This window comes from Chiloscyllium plagiosum, unplaced genomic scaffold (assembly GCF_037043375.1).
Source record: "Chiloscyllium plagiosum isolate Xiang-an unplaced genomic scaffold, Cpla_swu_hap1 HiC_scaffold_10, whole genome shotgun sequence".
Classification (NCBI taxonomy): domain Eukaryota; kingdom Metazoa; phylum Chordata; class Chondrichthyes; order Orectolobiformes; family Hemiscylliidae; genus Chiloscyllium; species Chiloscyllium plagiosum.
Genome location: NW_028270148.1, coordinates 8873275 through 8897152, shown reverse-complemented (window position 1 = coordinate 8897152; position 23878 = coordinate 8873275). Strand labels below are relative to the sequence as shown.

Here is a 23878-nt window from a genome sequence, read left to right as displayed (position 1 = left end):
CTTTTCACACAAAGGGTGGTGTGCGTGTGGAATGAGCTGTCAGGGAGTGGTAGAGGCTGGTACAATTACAACATGCAAAAGGCACCTGGATGGGTATATGAATATGAAGGGTTTGGAGGGATATCGGCCAAATACTGGCAAATGGGACTAGATTAGGTTAGGTTATCTGGTCGGCATCAACGAGTTGGACAGAAAGGTCTGTTTCCATGCTGTACATCTCTATGACTCTAAGTCTGCTCTGTCATTCAATGAGATCATTGCTGATCTGATAGTCCTCAGCTTCACTTTCATGTCTTTCCCCCATAACTTCCCTTACTGATTAAAAATGTGTCGATCTGAACTGATTCAGAATGAACAGTATTATTCCTCCAAGAGTATGGATAGGCCACAATTTGGAGTACAACTTGGGTTCAGCTAGGGATGGAAATCCACAGGTAGACAGCCCATTGTTTCACATTCATTTTCATAGACAAAGAATTGCTGAGGCAGTTGCAATAGACATACCATCAAACCAGGACAAAAAGACCTGATATGTTTTCCTCAATGAGGTCATAACCTCGCTGTAACACAACTCAGAAACTGACCCTTCGGTCCAACCAGCCCATGCTGACCACGTTCCCAAACTAAACTCATCCCCCTTGGCCCATATCTCTCCAAACCTTTCCTAATCCATGTGTTTATTCAAATATCTTTACAAATATTCTAACTGTACCTGCATCCACCACTCCTTCTGGATGTTCATTCCACACACTAATCACTCCTGTCCTTTTTAAATCTTTCTCCTCTCACTTCTAGTCTTAAACTTCCCCTTCCACAAATCTGCTTTGCGCGTCCTTGTTTCAAGGTCTATCATTCGAGAAGATCCAAGTTCATAGCAATTTGCTCCACTCTGTCATTCACCCAGTCGAGCCTTGCAAAACATTAACTCATTCAGATATTTTTCTTTCTACATAGTGTTTGCCAAGTGCACACTGTGAGCCAAATTTACAGATAATTTGAAATTAACAAACTTGCCTTTAAGCACAGCCAGAGAATACACCATTAATATTCCGCTTTTTCCTGAAGACTGGCGTACAGTATGACACACATGCTCTGCTCACTTCACGCTAACATGCCCTCAGAATGAAGGCTTCCAGCTAGAAATATTCCATCCACTTAGATTCCAAAAACAATCATTTGATAAGTGTCATATGTTAATATTTCTCTCTTTGATTTACAAAACAGGAATGAAAGGGGGTTGTTTCAATGCCAAAAGAAGGCATTTGCTTTATATCCAATAAATTAGTCCTGCTGCTTCTAGATTACTCTTTGTATTCATAAAGACGTCGGTTCTTATATCATTTGGGGCCTCAAAATCTCTCTTCCTCTGACTCAAGAGCTTTCCAGAAGAACAGACCAGAGTTCAAGATTTATATTACTATTTGTGAGGAAGAATATTTCCTGATTTCAGTGCAAAATGTCAATGTTTGTATCATTTTAAACACCTCACCATTCTAATATAAACAAGAGTCATGGCCAATCGAACACTTCAATGCCTTTTCCTCATCCCATTCCCTGTACGCCACCAAGCCATTGCTCCCTCAGAGCATGGGTCCCTAATATTTCAGCTCAAGACCCTCACTCAGCCTCCTGAACACTGCTTTTGGGAAATCTTGGCTTAAACTCTTCTTTCTGCAGAACCATTTCCAATTTGCCATTCAGCTTAATGAAGTAATCTCAGTTTCGGCCATCTCTGGCAATTTGGGTGTTAATTGCTTATTGATTCTTTCCACCAGGCCTCTTGAGTCTTCCCTGGCAATTTTTAAGAAAGGGCTGCAGAATCATAGAATCCCTACTATGTGGAAGCAGGCCATTCAACCCAACAAGTCCACACTGTCCCTCCAAACAGCATCCCACCCAGACTCACACCCCTACCCTATCCCTGCATTTCCCACAGCTAACCCACCTAACCTGAACATCTTTGGACTTTGGGAGGAAACTGGAGAACCCAGAGGAAACCCACAAGGACACAGGAGAATGTGCAAACTCCACACAATCAACTGATTGTGAAATTTAACCTGGGTCCCTCACGCTGTAAGGCAGCAGCGCTAACCACTGAGCCACTGTGCCAATCCTAAGACTGGAAGGTTCAGTGGTTTTGGTTGAGGAATCAACATATGGTTATAATCCTTGTGTGTCATGTGGGGTCAACCTACTGTGTAAATGAGATGGAGAAGGCAGGTGAATGGCTTTTAGTGATGTTCAAAAGGAATGGTATTAAAAAAAAACTCAGGATATTCAGAAGGAATTGCTAAATTATTGTAGAAAGTCAGCAGGTCTGGTAGCATCAGTGGGCAGAAAGCAAAATAAATGTTTCAGGCCAATGATTCCTTTGCAGACCGAGTATAACTAGAAGATGTTGTGTGTGTGTGTGCGCGTGTGTGATAAAGGGATGCATAATCATGAGCCACAGACAATGAAAAGTTGCTAACGGGCTCCATCAGTCGGCTGAAAGCAGACCATGTGATGACAGGTCCTGAGGTTCAGGGTAGGTAGATGACATGGAAGAAGATATTCAGTCCCTAAGATTATGTAACTTCAGAATTTCAGCATCCACAGTTCTTTGTTTTTTCCAAGTGATTGTGTCAGTTTAGATTCGCTGAGGATACTCTCGCATCTAGTTCTGGAAAGTTGTGGATTTAAGTCCCAGACCAGCTTCCCAAAATGAGGGTGACACTCCAATGCAGTGTTATATATGCTCTGTACTGGTGAAAGCACTTTCCTTTGGATAAAACATCAAACCAAATTTGCCCACCTGGAGAGATGTGAAAGATCTCTTTGCACAACTTTTACGAATAGCAAGTCTGTTATGCCCTATTTCCAGGCTGATATTAAGTCCTCATTAGCGTCACATGAAAATTTAAAAGTATGCAGGGCATAGATAAGGGAGAAGCAGATTGAGTGTTTACACTGGCAGGTGAAACTAGAACTAGAGGGCATAGCCTCAAAATAGCGGGAAGTAGGATTTAGGACTGAGATGAGGAGGAAGTTCTTCACCCAAAGGGTTGTGAATCTATGGAATTCCCTGCCCAGTGAAGCAGTTGAGGCGACTTCATTGAATGTTTTTAAGGCAAAGATAGACGGATTTTTGAACAGTAAAGGAATTAAGGACAATGGTGAGAGGGTGAATAATTGGAGCTGAGTCTATGAAAAGATCAGCCATGATCTTATTGAATGGCAGAGCAGGCTCGAAGGGCCAGATGGCCTACCCCTGCTCCTAGTTCTTATGTTCTTATCATGAAAACAGATGATCTGGTCATCATGTCATTGTTTTTTGTAGCAGGTTGCTATATTCAAAGTGGAAGCTACACTGTCCTGCATTACTTCAGTGATTTCATTGCATAAGTACTTCATTATAAAGTGCTTTAGGACACACAAATAGCATAAAAGATGCATGCAAATGCAAGATTTTCTTTCTTGACTAAGGTCACAAGAAATAAAACATGTAATTTGCCAGAAAACATAAAAGAAAATCATTAGGAAAACATAACAGAAGAAATTGGAGGTTTTCAACATAATACCTCGATGAATTCTTGTAAATCACAGGAGCACATAATAGACAAAGTAAATACAAGGTTTTCATCAGGGGAATATCAAATATGTGTGATCAAGATTGCTGCTAAAATAATGGCATGGTCTTTATTTAACATGGAGAAAGTGAGGACTGCAGATGCTGGAGATCAGAGCTGAAAATGTGTTGCTGGAAAAGCGCAGCAGGTCAGGCAGCATCCAGGGAACAGGAGAATTGACGTTTCGGGCATAAGCCCTTCTTCAGGAATGGGCTTATGCCCGAAACGTCGATTCTCCTGTTCCTTGGATGCTGCCTGACCTGCTGCGCTTTTCCAGCAACACATTTTCAGCTTTATTTAACATGGTAAAATATCCAAAACACAAAGCTGACCAATGACAGCAGGCAGGGCCTGACTCTTGTTTTAAATGCTAAGTTGGGAAATACTGTGCACTATCTCTAAGCCCATTAACTCAGATTTCCACCCCTTTGTATATTACCAATCTGTAAGTGAAAGTGAAACTGTTGGCCACATTATTTTTAAAATGTGAAATGAAGGAAGCTGTTGACTGGGGAACTGGGCATGGGCCAAAGATCGATGAATGAAAGGCCAGGGAATGAATGGACTTAAAGCAAGACATGAAGCCAAGTCCCATGAGAGAGGCAGCTCAATAATTCCATGGGATAACGTTAGTTTGTGTTGGGATAGAGTGAGCAGAGGAAGGGGAAAACATTAAAAGCAACAGATCTGTTCTTAAACAGAGTGGATGTGGCATTGATAAATATTCTGGACTATGCTGAACCAGAAAATGTTTGTACTGCAATTTTTTTCCAGGACTTTGTGGAGCCCACAAAAAGGCAGGTCAGAAGTCTGATTACTTTGGTATTTTCTAAACTTAAATAGTTAATCAGATGATGTCTATCATGTTTCCCAGTCCTGTTGAAAGGTTACCAACCTGAAGCATTAACTGAAGGCAGAATTCACTCATTGTTATTAAATTATTTAATCTATTGTCAGTTTAACTCACCCAATTGCCCACCAATCAGCTTAAGGGTCTTGCTCCATCACTGCACTCAACACTGACTTCCCAGCCAATGAGAGGCTGGGTCCTAAATGCGACCAGTCATAACTTATCTCCTCAAGGGATCCAGGAGCTGGAAGGTAAGTCTTTTCTTGTGTCTTTTTTGGCAGGCCCGTGACATAAGTTGGCATTACTGTTATTAGGATAGTTTTGTCTTTTGGAGATCTTACGTGTTAAACAAAGTCTCTTTGTACGGGAAGAAGGAAGTCAGGGATAAGTGCAGGGGGGGTGTGTTCCATAGGCTACTGTGTTGCCTGTCATCTACGTTTCTGATGACCCCCAAATTTTATAGAATCGCTATAGTGTTGAAAAAGGTTGTTCAGCCCATCATGTCTGAACTGACCCTCCGAAGAGCATCCCACCCTCCCGCCACCTCTCCCTCTAGGTCTGGTGGGATTTCAGCCTGAATGCCCTTAACATTACCTGGCTTTCTGATCATACCAGGCTGTCACATCCCAGTAATATTAGAAAACCATTCTGTAAATGCTAGTCATTCTTTTTTCCTTACCGTGGTTCTCTCACTGTTTGATGCTTTTGAAAAGTGTTTCAAACATCAACATTCTAAAGGAAGTCGTGTGGCATGAGTTAAAAAATACTTTTTGCTGACTTCAAGACACCTGCATGAGATAGTTATGGCCAGGCATAGGTGCAGTAGCTGACATTCCCGTTGGAACACACTATAAGAATGAACAAAGTCCTCTCAGAGCAAAACAAGCTGGAAAAGGGAAGAGGGAAGAATTGGGAGGCGGGTAATGTTTCTCAGGAACACCGCTACCATGTCTAGGGAGACATGTTTTGTGTGAATCCTCAGCAGTGAATGTATCCTCACCGTCTGATATTCCTACCCCCTGTTATCTGCAGGCCCCTTGTGACCAGTGATTGCACTGTGCTCTCCTGTAAATTTATGGACAACATCTGAGCTGGTGTGCAAGTCTGAAATCAAATGATGATGTGACTTTACCATCACTGAGGAGACGGTGAGGACTGCAGATGCTGGAGATCAGAGCTGAAAATGTGTTGCTGGAAAAGTGCAGCAGGTCAGGCAGCATCCAGGGAGCAGGAGAATCGACGTTTCAGGCATGAGCCCTTCTTCAGGAATGAGGAAAGTGTGTCCAGCAGGTTAAGATAAAAGGTAGGGAGGAGGGACTTGGGGAAGGGGTGTTGGAAATGCGACAGATGGAAGGAGGTCAAGGTGAGGGTGATAGGCCAGAGTGGGGGTGGGGGCGGAGAGGTCAGGAAGAAAATTGCAGGTTAGGAAGGCGGTGCTGAGTTCGAGGGTTGGGACTGAGACAAGGTGGGGGGAGGGGAAATGAGGAAACTGGAGAAATCTGAGTTCATCCCTTGTGGTTGGAGGGTTCCTAGGTGGAAGATGAGGCACTCTTCCTCCAGCCGTTGTGTTGCTATGGTCTGGCGATGGAGGAGTCCAAGGACCTGCATGTCCTTGGTGGAGTGGGAGGAGGAGTTAAAGTGTTGAGCCATGGGGTGGTTGGGTTGGTTGGTCTGGGTGTCCCAAAGGTGTTCTCTGAAGCGTTCCGCAAGTAGGCGGCCTGTCTCCCCAATATAAAGGAGGCCACATCGGGTGCAGCGGATACAGTAAATGATGTGTGTGGAGGTGCAGGTGAATTTGTGGCGGATATGGAAGGATCCCTTGGGGCCTTGAAGGGAAGTAAGGGGGGAGGTGTGGGCGCAAGTTTTGCATTTCTTGTGGTTGCAGGGGAAGGTGCCGGGAGTAGAGGTTGGGTTGGTGGGGGGGTGTGGACCTGACGAGGGAATCACGGAGGGAGTGGTCTTTTCGGAACGCTGATAGAGGAGGGGAGGAAAATATATCCCTGGTGGTGGGGTCCGTTTGGAGGTGGCGGAAATGACGACGGATGATACGATGTATATGGAGGTTGGTGGGATGGTAGGTGAGGACCAGTGGGGTTCAGTCCTGTTGACGATTGAAGGGGCGGGGCTCAAGGGTGGAGGAGCGGGAAGTGGAGGAGATGCGGTGGAGAGCATCGTCGATCAAGTCTAGGGGGAAATTGCGGTCTTTCAAGAAGTCTGCTTTGAAGAGCCTTGCTCCTCTTCTACTGATTGGCCCCAAGTTCTAAATTGTCAGGTATTTCAAAGGAGAAAGGTGTGAAAAGCTAGATTTAGGCAATGCAGATTGCACAAGTAAGCTTTTGTGATATTGGCTCCAACTGAAGACCCTGCCAATCAACAGCAGAGTTCATGTTAGCTCAATGTCGAAATTATTCAAATCAGCTGATGGCACAAAGTTGGCATACTGCCTTCACTCCAGTGAACAAAAGCAGCTAACTAATTTAATTTCCTGTGAACTTCCAGTACATGATTTGAGTGTTGACCCTATGCAACTTTCAATAACTCAGCAGGTCTGGCAGTGTCTGTGGAGAGCGAAACAGAGTTACTGTTTCGAGTGTGGTATGACCCATTTTCTGAAAGGTTTTCTGTTTCTCTTCCCACAGATGCTGTGAGGCTGGTTGCGTTTCTCCAGCCATTTCTGTGTTTGTTTCAGATTTCCAGCAGTATTTTGCTATTACTTGCAATATCGCCTACATTACAATCGTGATACTTCAAAAGTATTTCCTTGACTCTAAAGCTCTCTACAATCTCCTGAGGTTGTAAAGGACTTGGTATATATAAATACAAGTTTGAGCTTCTAACATGAGGTAGGATCGCTGTTGGTGTTGGGTCATTGAATTTCCACTAGAGTAGGTCAGATGAAATGCAGACTTCGGGTGGTAAAAAAAAACAAAAAAGTCCAACTATAAAAAAAATGAGTGAAAGGAAAAACGACACAAAAACAATGTTACACTTCATGATAGTTTGTAAAGCAAAGAATAAAGATTGGCTACATATTTCACGGGAGAGGTCCAACAGGAAACTGAGAAGACTTGTGTTGAGTCATTAACTCCACAATAAAGGATGGTCCTGATCTTAATTAAGGTAGCAACTGATGTGTTCCAATTGGCCTCAGTAACTCTGGACAAGGCATGGCATTTCAAACTGAGCTGTACTTGCCCGCTTCCTTATTTGTACTGGATTTTATACAGGACGCAGTGAGGGTGGGATATGGTGTTTCTGTGCTCCATGCTGTGTTGCCTATGCACAGGCCAGAAGAATTAGTTAGAGACAAACAAACTGCAGATGCTGGAATCCAAAATAGACAAGCAGGAGGCTGGGAGAACACAGAAAGCCAGTTAGCATCAGGTGGATAAGTCATCATTTTGGATGTAACCATTCTTTGGGACTCAGGTTATACCCAAACGTTGACTTTTCTAACTCCTAATGCTGCCTGGCTTGCTGTGTTCTTCCAGCCTCCTGCCTGTCAACCCAGGTTAGAAGAATGTCAATCTCCGACATGTCATGATGGGTCTGCCAGGGCATATGAAGCCTCCCCTGGTGAGAGTCAACACCTTCAAAAAGAAGTGGAATAAAAATCAGAAGAATTGCAGACAGAAATTTGTGAGGCATCCCACATGACGTGTCCAGAGGCTACATTCCAGCACATTTTGTCTCCTCAATGATTCATGGCAACATAATGACCTAATCACAAGAATATAAACAGGCTGCACTGAGGGGGAATTAAAAAGTCATCAGCAGAATAAAAGATAAATAAACACTGACCTTGTGAAAATTTCCATAGAAGAGTTTCTTCATATCTTCATTGTCAAACGTGATTGTTTGAGACTCTCCTCTTTCATCCTTGTTAAAGTATGACAGTGTTTTGCTGTTGCCTATGGTTTGGGGAATACCATTAATAAGTGTTACTTTATTTTATACATTTAAAAAAACATTTTTACTGAATTTATCCATTTTCCAAACTACACAGGGAGATTGTTCAGAATTTTGCAAGGTGGGAAACACCAGGAGATAGGCATTTGGAAATAAAAAATTAACAAAAGACCAGACAGACTCTGTGTGCAAAGAGTATTTAATTATCGGAATACAATTCATGGAAGACCTGGGACAGTACAATTGAGATTTGGAGAGAAAAGGAAATTAGTGGGCTGTTTTCTTCAGAATTTGGAAGGTTAGAAAGGTAGAGATAAACTAGGGGGCATAGTCTGAGAATTAGGGTCAGACCATTCAGGAGAGATGTTCAGAACATTTCCACACACACACACAGGGTGAGAGGGGTTTGCAACTCTCATTGACTAATGGCAGTGGATGCTGGATCAGTTGTTAACTTTAAATCTGAGAGAGAGATGAATTATCAACAACAACAAAAACAGAAATTGCTGGAAAAACTCAGCAGGTCTGACAGCATTTATGGAGAGAATTCATAGTTAATATTTCAGGTCCAGTGACCCTTCCTTGGAACTTTTTTTTTAATGGATAAATTATTGTTGAGCAAAGGTATTAAGGGTTATAGATCAAAGGCAAGTATATTTTGTTAGACCACAGATCTGCCATGATCTCACTGAATGGTGCAGCAGGCTCAAGGGGCTGAATGGCCTCCTCCTGTTCCAATATTCCTCCCTTCCTAAGGATGTGGCTGGGTGGAGTACTGACTAACGTTTTGTAAGGTAAGCAGATCAAGGGATTACCAATGAAGGTTAAGATCCAGGTAAAGCATGATTTAATTGAATGACGGAGCAGGCTTGAGGAGCTGAATCATTTATTCCTGGCCCTGTATTTCTAATAAGTTCTGAACCTTTTGGACTATATAGGTCTCTTTGGGTAGAAGCTCCCTTAAAGTTCTTAGATTTCATACCATTATTCTGTCAGGTCTGGGTGAATGCAGCATTGAAATAATTTTTAAGAAGGATGGGAACTTTTAAATCGCATTACAGAATTTGGTTAATTTAAATTCAATTTGGGAAACTACTGAACATTATATGAACCCAAGTGCTCCACTCAAATTCCTCAGGGAAAGTTAATCTGCTGCCCTGGCCTAGTCTGTTCTACACATTACTCCAGTCCCAAACTATGCATGTCTTCATTGATCCAAGGCAAGTAAAGATGGCCAATAAAAATTGCTAGTATTGCCCACAACATAAGAGTAAATAAACACAGGATGCCGATAGACCTATTGCACATGTTCAGCATTCAAGTTCAGCAATTTCTGTACTTCATGTCTTGAAATATGTAGATGGATTCAATGTGTCTGCCAACTGAAACGGAAATCAAAGCAGACTTCAGGAACGACAGAAAGATCCAATATCTCACTAGTGACCTACAGCTCTAATATCCATTTTTCAAATTCACTCACAGGATGTGGATGTCACTGTCGAGAGTCATATGTACGCAAGATCAGGTAAGGATAGTAGATTTGCTCTCTAAAAGACATTAGTGAACCACATGGGCTTTTCCAGCAATTAGGCAATTGTTTTATTGTCATCATGAGACTCTTAATTCTGGTACAGGTCATTCTGCTATAATGTGAGAGTCATTTTCTTCTGTGACCTTGTGCTATAGAAAGTCTTGCTAGGGAAAACATCTGCAGAAAATCATGCTGTAGAAGATCACTATACCCATTCAGTAGGAAGTTCATGTTATCGAAACAATGTCCAAAATTCACCAATTGTATTATACTCAATTTGCATTGACAAAATCCACATTACATCAGGACAACCTGTATATAGTACAATCAAATTCCACCATTTGCTTTGGCAGGATTTGAACCCAGGTCCCCAAAGCATTAGCTGGGCTCTGGATTAATGAGCTAACAATAATATCACTAGGCCATCTCCTCCTCAATTACAAAACAGCTACTTGCTCAAGCATTAGAAACCACAGCTCACCATCTAGAAGCACTCCGACTTCTGGTTTATAATCTTGGTCTGTGATCTGCCAAATGGCAAAAGGCTCAGAGGTAGTGGTTGGAAGAAGTCGGAAGAGTATCATGATGGTATAGGTTGGCGGCAGACCATCAGGGTGAATGTCTCTGTTTGGTAAGATAAATAAACAAAAAGATGATGCGATATAAAAGTAAGAACTGCATTGTTATAGCACCTTAACACAATATTTAGAAATGTTCAAATGTCTACTTTCAGTCACCATAACTGCTGCTGGAAACGGAGAATGAATTTAATTATTCCAAAGATCTGGCCTCTGTTGGGCTTGATTAATCATTTCTGAGGAAGTTGCAGAAAAAGTTTCAATTGAGAAGTAAGCCTTCATTTGGCAACAGGGCTATGAGGGGAAAGGTAAGGTGAGACATGGGAGATATCGGTAAAACATTGAATGGGGAAAGTGAATATGGACGCAACAGCCTCTGTTTCTCTTAGTTACACAATGTAAGCCATTGAGATTTGTGAAGAAATGGTATTTTTGAGCAAAATACTTTCCTTCACAATTTCAAAAATTGTTGAAAATAGCAAATGTGACATACTTCCATGTCTCGTCCATGAATTTATTCATCCAAATTCAGAAAGTGGGGAAGATAGCACCAGTAAGCAAGTCAAGGAAAGCTCTAGCTAAACAGCACTGTAATACACATTGTCAGTCTTAGGTGAAACTTTGTCAATTCTTTTTCAATATTGGGGTGCATCCTTTGTTTACATGAAGCCACAGGGTAAGCATAGCTGAGAGTCAGAATAAGGCCATTTGGCCCATCAAGTTCCCTTTCTTCACAAGCCTCACTTCGCTGTTCACTCCTTACATCTTTTGATATCGTTTGTTTTTCAAGAAAATAAAACTGTTTTGTAGATATCGCCTCAAATGAGAGGTTTGATGCAGCAAATTCAATCGTCTTAGCAACTGGCTGTAACTATGAGATGGATCAGTTTTTGTTAAGTAGAGGAATTAAGGGAAGTTAGGCTACAGATCAGAGGTGATCTCATTGAATGGCAGGACAGGCTTGAGGGGCTGAATGGCCGACTCCTATTCCAATGTTCTTCAGCTCCCAATGGATATTTAAAACTGTGAACAGAAAATATATAACCTCAGTATATCATCTACTCTGAAGAACAGGACTGTCATAATGCAGCATTGCACGACAATATGTATTGCTGATACATATTATGTGCTTAAGACAATGGAATGGAGTTACAGCCTCCAGCTTCTTACTGTCAAGAATGCAATCAATCCAGTCAAGCTCCAAATGTCAGCATTACAGTATCGTCAATACAGGATACTGTAATTCTTGTAACAAATCTCTTGACGGGCATCTTAACAAATGCCCTCTGAGAATAAGGGGTAGTAGATTTAAAACAGAGATGAGGAGGAATTACTTCGCTCAACGGGTCATGAATGGGTGGAATTTTCTACCCCAGACTGCGTTGGATACTGAGACATTGAGTAAATTGAATGAGGAGATAGACAGGTTGTAATTAGTAATGGATTAAAATGTTATGGAAAACCGGTGAGTGAGTGGAGTTGAGACCTAGGTTTGATCAGCCAGATTGGTATAGAAGCATGCTCAAATGGCTGAATGGCCTACTCCAGCTCCTGCTCCTAGCTCTTATCTTCTTATGCTAATTGGCATTACAGAGACCTTATATAACCATTCAACCTTGAACTCCTCAGATTAACTTCTGTGTACCCATTAGAGGTAATGGAGTCATGGAGGTATACAGCATGGAAATAGCTCTTCAGCCCAACTCATCTATGCTGACCAGGGATCCTCAACTGAACCAGTCTCATATCCATTTAAATGTTTCCTATCCATGTACCTGTCCAAATGACTTCTAAATGTTGTGATTGCACTGGACCTTACCCTTTCTTCTGGCAGCTCGTTCCATTTACCAACCAGCCTCTGTGTGAAAAGGTTGTCCCTCACACCCCTTTTAAACTTTTCTCCTCTCACCTTTAATCTATACCCTCTAGTTTTGGACTCCCCTACTCCTACCCTCCTTTGGCTATTCACCTCATGATTTTATAAACTTCTTTAAGGTCACCTCTCAGCTTCCGGCGCTCCAAGGAAAATAGCTCCAGCCTATTCAGCCTCTCCCTCTAGTTCAAACCCTGCAACCTTGGCAATATCCTTGTAAACCTTTTCTGAACTTTTTCAAGTTTAACAAAATCTTTCCTACAGCAGGAAACCAGAACTGAACGCAGTATTCCAAAAGTCATTCTGTTACTGAGTCCATTCAACTGCTTTAGTCAATAATTATTCCTAGAAAACCCAAATTCACAAGTTGTGGGATTTAATGAACTCAAATATAAAACTATTGTGACAATGTCAAGAGACAGTAAAAGATTATGCAAGAATGAGCAATTTAAAGGAGAAATGAGATGGGTTGCAGATACTGTGTAAATAAATACAGAAAATGAACAGTTTCACTGAAGATTGAAGATCCTTCCTAGTATTTTTAGAGAGAAAAACTGCGGAATAAAAGATTAGGGGAGGGTGACAGAGAGAGTCAGTGTGTAAAGTAGAGGGGTCTTATACACACATGACCTTTTACAGTATGACAGAATTGGCTAAATATGAAATGCGATGAGCAATTGTTTCTTAGCATGGTTGGTTAACCACTTGTCGATCATTTCAAGCCTTTTATTTAGCATAGTTGTGGATTTGGCTTTCCTTGAGCAAATCCCATGCACATTAATTAGTCATGATATTTCACTAGGTTTGAGGTATAACGTGCCCACATCCATGTTCATCTTTGGTGCAGATTCATTCCGTACAATCACACATTGTCCTTTCACTTCCAAACATTTTGCCAAGATTTATGAGAACTTCCCTTCTCTGTAACAATAACAGCATTCCAAGAAATGGGCTTGGGTAAGAGACTCAAAGAACACAGAGGGAGTCCATATAGAGTGTCAGCGGCTGGGCCAGTTCTTTCAAAGAGCTCTCCTTTTCTTTCCCAACTGCTTTGTAAATGTTTCCTTTTTTCATCTTTTATAAATAACTATTAAATCTGCTTCCACTGTCCTTTCAGGTGATGTTTTCCAGATCATGTAAATTGTCATCTTGTGAAAGCTCTGGTTCTTATTACCTTAAGTTGTAGAAATGTTCTGTCGAAGTGCTGTGACCTGTTGTTTTGAAGGGAACTACAAGGCTAGATTTAGTGGGAGACAATCAGAGCTGGTATGATGACAAGAAGGGGCAGGGTGTCAAGACAGTCAGTTGTGAGTATGTCCATCGGATTCCCAACATTGGGAAAACTGTCCCAAACTAAATTGGGACTGGAAAGAGCCTGATGTGGGAATCCTGCATGCCTGGCTGATAGGCACAATCTGCCTAATGACGAAAACCAGCATCGGGAAAATGCAAGTGGACACTGCTGGCAGCTATCCCTGTGCAAACGTCTGGCATTGCTGCATTGTACCCCCCTCTCTGGCTACCTGCACCTCTATGACTCCCCCCTCCCCATCCTCTCGCACCTGTGAAAAGGAAGCTGTCTTCCACGTACCAGAAGATTCAGGGACAGCTTTTTCCTCGTTATTATTAGACTGTTGAATGGACCCTCTAACCTCAAATAATGCTGGTCTTGCAAACATTGATCTCTCATGTACACCCTTTGCAAAGTTATCTGTGTGCCTCCTTTTATTCTGTACATCCTCGCTTACTATGATCTACCTGTACTGCTCGTAAACAAAGCTTTTCACTGTATTTCGGTACACACAATAAATAAATCAATGAATCGATCAATCCTGGGATTGGGCCACGGTGCATTACTAGCAGCAGCCACTGCTCCCTGTGGCGCCACTGAGACTAGAGAGCTGTCACCCTTCAGAAGTGACATGGAGTTCTCACCAGCTCTCCAACGTTTAGTTGGGGACTCACATTGCTGGAACAAAATTGTTTATAAATATTTGTCTGGTAGTCTGACAAATCAGCCTTGCTTCTCATGTTGGAGAAAGTGAGGACTGCAGATGCTGGAGATCAGAGCTTAAAAATGTGTTGCTGGAAAAGCGCAGAAGGTCAGGCAGCATCAAAGGAACAGGAGAAGAAGGCTTATGCCCGAAACATCGATTCTCCTGTTCCTTTGATGCTGCCTGACCTGCTGCGCTTTTCCAGCAACACGTTTTTAATCTCTTGCTTCTCATGTTGTAGAACCTGTTACTTTCTTTTGAAAGTTGGTTTTCTTGTTCATGTGATCAGCACAACACAAAAATCTGCAACTTCATGTCTTTTGTCAGCAATGTCTAACTAACTTAGCACGAGAGGTTGTCAGTTTAAAGTCTCACCTGAGAAATGGCTCTAGCAGTGTTGCACTCCCTTGTTACTGCACTAAATTGAGATGATATGCTGAAGGGTCTGACATGGAGTTTGAATTCACAGCTTTCTGTCTGAGACAAGAATGCTACCTGTTGATTTCAGCTGTGAGAGAACAAGACCTGGTGAGTGGTGGCACCTGGACTTACATGGTAGGTTGAAGGAGGTGTGCATCCTTATGAAGGCTATAAGCTGTGTAGCCATTGAAAGACCCTGGTCCCGTAGAAACACCTGGGACTGATGCAGCATCCTTCTCCGTCAGATTAAATGACTCCAGCATTCTGTAACCTTCAGAACAGGGAAACATACGGAAACCTGTTAGTCACTGTCATTGTATTTGGATGGTGTAAAAGAACCACTCAATTCACATTCTACGAATAACTCGATGACCTGATGATTCAACAAGATTCTGATTAGTTACTCCCGGATAGGGACTGACATCTCAGCCTTTCCTTGTAATTGCTTCTGCTGCTCTTTATAAATTTAACAGAATTCTGTTGAAACTCAACCAGGCCCTCGCCATCTCCTCCTTGGATGGCCCCATGACTTCCCATTTTATATCTAAAGTAATCGCAAGTAACTTTATGAATGAATACTTCCTAAGACATCAGTGAAGAGGCCAAAAAAGAAAGTAACAAAGAGATGACAGAAACTAGATCATGAAAGAGGTGGAAATTGAATAAAGAGAGAATTAAGAGAGAGACAGAGAAAGGTAAAGAGGAGACAGAGTGTTCAGAAATGGAGAGATTAGATTAGATTACATTACATTACAGCATGGAAACAGGCCCTTCGGCCCAACAAGTCCACACCGACCCGCCGAAGCGCAACCCACCCATACCCCTACATTTACCCCTTACCTAACACTATGGGCAATTTAACATGGCCAATTCACCTGACCTGCACATCTTTAGACTGTGGGAGGAAACCGGGGCACCCGGAGGAAACCCACGCAGACACGGGGAGAACGTGCAAACTCCACACAGTCAGTCGCCTGAGGCGGGAAATGAGTGATGGAGCAGAGCAGTGGAAAGGGAAGAGATTGGCGAGATGTTAAGAGAGGTGAGGGGTGAAACAGTTAAAAGATGCGAGAGGAAAAGACAAACACAAGTAAGGAGAGAGAGTTTAGAAAGAAGAGCAGAGAGATGATGGAAAGAGCTAATTTATTGTGCATGTGCAGTGTAAAAAACAGCTTGTAATGTTAGGTCATAATTTTTAAACTATAAACCAACATTTATCCAAATACTATAAATCACAATGAACATTCCATTGCAGTACTAGTACATTACTCCTAACTTCAACCAAATTCTTTGGAGTGAGATAATGACAGATTCAGAAAGGGAACAGTTGTGACCGCAATGTGTCCCCTACCTGGAGTAGTGAATCCATTGAGATAAATCAGTGGACAAGCTGTAACATGAGAGAAAAGAAATATTAACATACATTCTTTCAAAAGAATACATGGACTAACCATACCAACACATCACCAGATAAACACTGCCGTGTATTCAGCACATGAAGACAAGGGGAACCTTGAAATGATGGGATTGATTTTCTGCAAGGATTCTCTTTCAGTCATTAGTAACAACTTTGATGGTACATACATAGAACCCCTACAGTGTGGCAACAGGTCATCAAGTCCACACCAACCCCCTTAGGAACATCCCAACCTCCTGGCCTATCCCTGTAACCCTGCATTTCCACCTAACCTGCACATCTTTGGATGGTGGGAGGAAACCAGAGCACTCAAAGAAAACCCACACAGACACAAGGGGGAGAATGTGCACACAGAGAATTAAACCATTGTGCTATGAAACAGCAGTGCTAACCATTAAACCACTATAGCACTGTCTGACAATGAGCCACTTTTCTGGAATTTCTCGGAGTGATTGAGGATCCATGGTGAGAAGTGTTATTGAGCTTCCCCCCTCCTAATCCCTTAAATGGAGAGGGGTCTCAACAGAAATAATGGGGTGTGTGTGTGTGGTATTCAATGCTGTTCTGATTGCAACTCCAAGGGCACATCAAATTGGCTTCAGCTAAGACATCACCCATCGCCAAACCATTTGCCAACAGTCAATAATGGCCACTTAAGGACAAGGCGGTAAAATGAAAGTAACCAAAAATGTGGGCTATTACAAACTACCAAGAAACAACCATCAAAAATGATGAGAATGCTGGTGGTTACCAATAATCTTTTCATTCTAAAGCACAACTAGCTGCAAGTCTATGATTACAGCAACAAGAAAGCACTGTCATTTTTCATTGAAGAACAGATACTTAAAAAAAGCTTCCAGAAACAGTACAAGAAATGTCTTGAAGCCTTCTTTCCAATTACAGAGTCAATGCAAAATTGTCTTAAGACTTTCTCTCTAGTCACAGATGAATCCAGTTATCAAGCCAGGAGGCCTGACTGAAACAAAGCAAGAAATGCATTTCGCATTAGGCTTATAGGCAATGACATGCTGCTTACACAACTGAGCTGGCTAACAGCAAACATTGTGTTCCTTTCCACTGTTTGCCATTGATGATTCTCATTCTGGCATTAATCCAACTGCAGGAATGGTCCCACTGGTGCTAACAGCCCTTTGTTACATCTGTCAATTGCCTATATTAATTGGTGGACCATTGTAATGCAGTTATTCTAGGAATTCCTATGTATGCTTCTATCTAGTTTCCATGGAATGCTAATGAATACCATAGCTGTTACATTGACAGTGAGAGGGAGAGGAAGGCAATCATTGTAATGGATGGAAATACTCACTAGAAGTAGCCGTTTCACAAAGGAAGGTGATAAGCTCATCCTGAATCTTTGCAAAAGCATCAAAGTCGTCCACGATGAACAGGTGCCTTTCGCTGGGTTTGCTGCCAATGTTCTTCAGCTCTGTGACATCAATATCAGCCACCCCCACAACAAACACACTGTAACCTGCAAGGAAGGAAAAATCAACAATTCTTCAGTTTCAGAGATTGCCAGGAACTGTGGTTGGACTGTCATTAAGAATGCCAAAATTGCTAGGCGGTAAACAAAAAGAACATTGATTCATCAAGTCCTCCATCTTATTTCCTGGGAGTTACAAGTTACTCAATAAGAGTAGTGGCAGAGAGCAACCTTTGTCACTGTTCTAATCAAACCACCACCAGATGTGTCTCTCCACTGATATTTGGATCAATGGCCATTTTACTTTATTTTGGAGTTGCTTAGCTCTGTTGGCTGGATGGCTAGTGTGCAATGCAGAGTAAAGTCAACAAAGTGGGTTCAATTCCTAGACCAGCTGACGTTACCATGACGGTTCCACCTTCTGAATCTCTCCCCTTGCCTGAGGTGTGGTGACCCTCAGGTTACTAATCATTCAGTAAAAAATGTTTTGGTTCTTTTTATATCCTCACTGCATGGAACTCTCAGTTTTAAAATAACGCTTTAGGTGCAGAAGCTAAATGATTTACTGCATCACTTCTGGAAACATTCACTTCAGAACAATTAAATGGACACTGTGATATGGAAACAAGTAGAAAGTGAGGATTGCAGATGCTGGAGCATCAAAGTCGAAGAGTGTGGTGCTGGAAAAAGCACAGCAGGTCAGGCAGCGTCCGAGGAGCAGGAGATTCGATGTTTCAGGCAATAGCCCTTCATCAGGGATGAAGAGCTTATGCTCGAAACATCGACTCTCCTGTTCCTCAGATGCTGCCTTATCTGCTGTGCTTTTTCCAGCACCACACTTTTTGACTATGATATGGAAGAAAAGGCAAGTGCTGTATAAGTGTGTAACGGTTAATTCTGTGGAGTGATTTAAGGATCACCGACTATGATGATACCAAGTGAATTTGGTAGGAGAATGGGTTAAGACTTTGAAAAAGTGAGAACTAACATCTTCTTATAGTCTCTGTCACAATATCTATCATATTAATGTTTCTTGTGCATAATTGCTGTCATGCAATACCTATATCTTCTTTATGTGGGATGACCAGGTGAATTTCCTGGACCACAATGGACCAAACAGCTCCAGTAGATCCATCCCTTGCAAAAAAGAGCTTGGTGGCTGTAAATCCATCCTCTAGCTCATACAACATGAGGAGCTACAGTGAGGATTCATCGTACAACAGAAAGTACCTCCCAATTAAACTGAATGATTCAGATTAAGCAAAAGACTGAGGACTGGACTAATGACACAATAGAATAACCAATGCTGTGTCTTAGTGCTCAGATAAGATCAATGACTGGTACAGCCATCTTTCAGGACACTTACCAGCTTCTTGTAACAAAAGTGCAGGTTTCTTAACCTCATCCTGTGAACGTCCATCAGTGACAACAACGAGAACTTTCGGTACAGTCCTTCTCATGCCATTTTGAGAAACAAAGACATGGTCGCGTAGAAACTTGAGAGCTCGCCCTGGAACAGAAAAGTGAAGATCGATTTAAATCAGCTGTACATTATCTTTCTGCCTCATTTTTTGCATTTGCGAATGTGACAGACTGGACTGTTAACAACCAGAAATCATTCTATACTTAACACCATTTAGCTTCAAGCAAAACCAAGTTCAGACATTGCTGAGTCAGATCCCATTGCCCAGGAAAGCTAGGAGGTTACAGGCAAAGTACATTCTGCTCTTAATTATGAAAGCAAACAGGAAGAGATTTAACGCTGAGATTTCTTTCCTTCACTTCAAGTTGCAAGATTGAGACTGAGGCAAACTCATGCTTAGAACCATAGTATTTGCCAGTGGAGGGATTTTTCTCCAGTGTCAATTGTTAATATTTTTGCCTTGGAGTCAGAAAGTCATGGGCTTCAACCCTTACTTTAGTGATGTGGATGCAAAAGTCCAGGCTGACACACCCAGCTGAGGAAGTGCTGCACCTCCAGAGGAGCTGGCTACATTGAAACATAAATTGAATCACCATTTGCCCACTCAGGTGGCCATAAGTGTGCCCATGACACTATTTGGTTTGGAGATCGGGCAGGGTCGAGTCCCTTAGTCAATCCCTAACAGATGATCTAGTTTATTTTTAAGTGCAACTTCCAGCCCAAGTATTTTAATAATCAGACTTAATGTAATCTGAGTGAGTTGTCAAAAAGGTTCCCACAGCCCTCTCAAGGGATATCATTAATCACGATTAACAACAAGTGTTTCATCAAATTTATAATTGCCTGTCTTTTTGCTGAGAGAGCAACACCAGGGGTGAAATTCAGACCGGCATGGGAATTAAGCAATGACTTTGAGGTGATGAGTTGCATCTTGCTGCTGTTACTCACTCACTTACCACATGTATCCTATTAATAATGGAGTGGTTTGTTTTGTATAAATCATTGCTGTGTCATACTTTATAACTGTCATCTGAAAAGCTTACCCTATTCATGTCAACATAAAAAATCATGTTATTAAGAATTAGGAGACAAAAGCTTAACATCTGCGTAGGGTATTACTTTGTATATATTTAAATGAATGGAATATTAATCAATGCAAATTAGTCCAAAATAGATCATATTGCCTTAATATTCTATATTACCTTTATGCTCTGTACAAGTCTCCCCTCACCCTCTCCTCTTCTCCTGCATGTGTTTAACTTGCCTAATGCTGATATGTTATTGACCATAATTATTCCCTCTGTTTATTTTAGTACATTCATGTGGATGTGGGTGTTACTGGCCGACTCAGCATTTATTGCTCATCCTTGGTGCTAAGTTGCCTTCTTGAACCTCAGCAGTCGATCTGCTGTAGCTGGACCCACAATACCATTAGGGAGGGAATTTCAAGATCTTGACCTGGCAACAGTGAAGGAATTCTTTACCACATAAGGCTATTGAGGGTGGGTCATGAAGTATGTCCATGAAATAAACGTGAAATAAGGGAATCAAGGGTTATAGGGAAAAGGCAGGAATGCAAGATTGAGCAACAGCAATATTTTTCTAAGTCAGGATGGTGAGTATCTTGGACCTTTAGAGGATGGTGTTCCCATGTATCTGCTGCCCTTGTTCTTCTAGATGGAAGTGGTCATGGGTTTGGAAGATGCTCTCTCAGAAGACTTGGTGAATTTCTGCAGTACATTTTGTAGATAGCACACACTGCTGTTACTGAGTGTCGGCGGTGGAGGGAGTGGATTTTTATGGCTGTGGTGCCAATAAAGCAGGCTGCTTTGTCCTGGGTGGCATTCAGAAGATAAGTAGAGATGTTTTTCTAAATGTATGCAAGGCATTATACATGCTGTAGTTGGAATACCGTGAAGCTTTTTGGGGTCTTATCTAAGGAAAGATAAACTGGCATTGGAGGCAGTCCAGAGAAAGCTCACTACGCTGTTAACAGGTATGAGGGATTACTTTATGAGAACTTACTCTTGTAGCCATTGTATTTAACTGGAGAATCCAGTTCAGTTCCTGATCAATTGTGATCCCCAGAATATTGATAGTTAGTGGGGAATTTGATAATGGTAATGCGATAAAACATCAAGGGCTAATAGTTAGATATGATAGTGGAAAAGCCATTGACGAAGCAATGAAGGTGGCTGGATCAAGGACACAACACTGAGCAACTCCTGCAGAGATGTCGTGGAGCTGAGATGACTGACTTCCAACAACCACAGCCATCTTCCTTTATGCTTGGTATAGCTCTAACCAGTGGACAGTTTTCCCCCTAATCCCTTTGAGTCCAGTTTTGCTCGGATTCTTTGCTGCCGTAAACTGTCAAATGCAACAGTCAAGGGCTGTCACTCTCACCTCCCCTCTGGAATTCAGCTCTCTTGTCCATGTTTGAACCAACACTGTAATGAGGTCAGGAGCTGAGTGGCTCTGGCAGAACCCAAACTGAGAGGTTATTGCAAAGCCAAAAGCATTGTTGCCGACACCTTCCATCACTTTACTGGTGATTGAGAGTAGATTAATGGGGCAGTAATTGTCTGGGTTAGATTTGTCCTGCTTTTTGTGTACAGGACATACCTATAATGTCTAAATTAAAAAATTTTAGACATTGTCAGGTAGGTTCTTGATTTCATGTGCAATTGGCTGAAGGCAGCATGCAAAATGTTTGGGACCCATGGAGGAGGCTGGTCTGGATTATTCACTGGGCACATCTGGCTGAAGGGTGTTTGAATGTTTCATCCTTATCTTTCTCCTATGTTTTCACCAATCTTTAGGTTAAGATGTTTCTTTTGAATTTTTCATTATATTTATCAGTGACTGTCTTCAATTTAGGATCCTAGTTTTATAGTGTAGCCATTTTACCCCCAACACTCCATCTCCTGCAATGAGTGGAAACATCGTCTCTTAGTCTACTGTTATCGGGTCACCTCCTAACTGCCTTAATATAACAGAGGTCTGTTACAAAAACATCAGATGGCGGTGAAGACCAATAGATTTTTTCCTTGGTACTGAATGCTGGGTCACATACTGGATGTGAAGGCAGGGAAAAAAATTGGATTTGTCTACACCAAGTTGTTTATTTCAAAGGATTGCTACCGTCAACTGTATAAAATTTGACAAATCTTATAATTTTTTGGAGACGAAGAGAGTTTAAAGAATTTCATCATCATTTTCAATATTTGCCCAAAGTAATTGCATAGAAAAGTCCCCTGGTACACTAATCTCAACAAATGCTTTCTTTCTTTATTAAAAGCCAACAAAATACTACTATCCCCTTAACGAGCCTGAAGATCCTAGGATGGAAATTCTGCATGTACTTCCTATGGAAACTAATCACAAATCCTGTCGGGAGGTGAACCTCAGGGCTCCCAGTTTTCCAGTCTGTAACACAAATGTCCAGACATAACATGTGGGTGACTCACCCCAGCCAAGGGCAGAATATGTGAGCTAATGCACTGACAAATATCACTCAGATCTCATGAGAGCCCAGTGGTTGACCTATATGGAGGGAGTTCGTCAAGATTGGAAAGCTTATGTTATTTGCAAAGGGAAACAAAGGGAACTTGTCCTTGTAGTAACGTGCAGCTGATTAACTTTATTTTGAGTGTGACACAAGATCAATGGCACAAATCTCATAGGGATGTGGGAAATGAAAGACCCAGGAGGGGCATACATTCAAAGAGTGTGAAAGATGATAGGAGAATCGAGGACGGCTATTAAAAAGAAATGGGATCCTAGCATTAGTATGCCTATATCCTAGGCATAAGATACAAAGGCAATAAATTACTCTCAGCTTTCCTAAGTCACTGGTCCATCCATCATGTCTATGACAGCTCTATGGCAAATGATTGTTCAATCCATTTGACTGTATTGCCATGAAAAATTACCACAGCCATGAAAAATTGTCTTCTTCATATTTATACAATTGCTTTCTGATTCTATAAAATTTATCTTGAAGCTTCTTTCACCAGGAGGGGGAGGTTAGTGGGGCAAACTCTGAACTTGTGATAACCCTTACAAGGCCCATAGGGAACCACTAAATAATCTTCCTGGAAAGCTCACTGAGTATGAGTTTCCTTGGTAACAGGCAATGGCCTCCCTAGTTGTACTCATCACCTGAACCCTTTGTAAAGCAGACCTCGAGGGCTCTCTTGCAGTACCTGTCTTGCATCAGCAGACCCGGGTTCATGTCCCACCTACTCCAGATGTGTACAGTAATATCTCTGAACAGGTTAATTAGAAAAATAGATCAAATAACAAAAAAACGTAAAACAGACCCCAGATGAAAACACTGGCGATTTAGTAGTGCTGGTTAATAGAAGAAACAGGTGATTTGGTGATGGGAGAAAAGCCATTTAGTTGTGTGTAAAAACACTTCTGGATATAAATAAAAATAAGGAGCCAGGGCTGGGACTAGCCATGATCTATGCCATGAGTAGTGGCTCTATTTTGGTGTTCAGCAATAAACAATGTTCCTTTCCATTTGGGTTTTCTGAGTGTTTAGAGGATTAATAGAAAATGAAAGTATTTCAGTAATTTAATTTCCATCCATGGAGACAGTGGGTGTGGTTAGTATTATTATTATTCCATTCATTATTATTAATCCATAGATTTTGGGATGACACAACATCAGGCGAATTCACAGAAGAATGAGCGGAATCTCATAGAAACCCAAAAACTTCTAAGAGAGCGAGACATGGAAGATGCAGCAAGGACGTTCCCATGACTGGGGAATCCAAAATGCAGAGGTCACCATCTATAGATACAGGGTAAATCTTTCAAG

At 41.7% G+C, this 23878-nt stretch overlaps 1 protein-coding gene across 1 annotated transcript in view; it reads right to left on the bottom strand.

The window, feature by feature from the left end:
• Positions 1 to 23878, bottom strand: part of LOC122552587 (collagen alpha-1(XII) chain-like) — a 275375-nt gene that overhangs the window by 81969 nt on the left and 169528 nt on the right. Inside the window, exons 45-50 of the mRNA XM_087991107.1 lie at positions 18991 to 19134; positions 17508 to 17672; positions 16115 to 16153; positions 14896 to 15034; positions 10380 to 10522; positions 8260 to 8369 (exon numbers count right to left, since the gene is read on the bottom strand). Of these exons, the coding sequence (XP_087847233.1) occupies positions 8260 to 8369; positions 10380 to 10522; positions 14896 to 15034; positions 16115 to 16153; positions 17508 to 17672; positions 18991 to 19134 (740 nt within the window). The remainder of the gene's footprint in view (positions 1 to 8259; positions 8370 to 10379; positions 10523 to 14895; positions 15035 to 16114; positions 16154 to 17507; positions 17673 to 18990; positions 19135 to 23878) is intronic.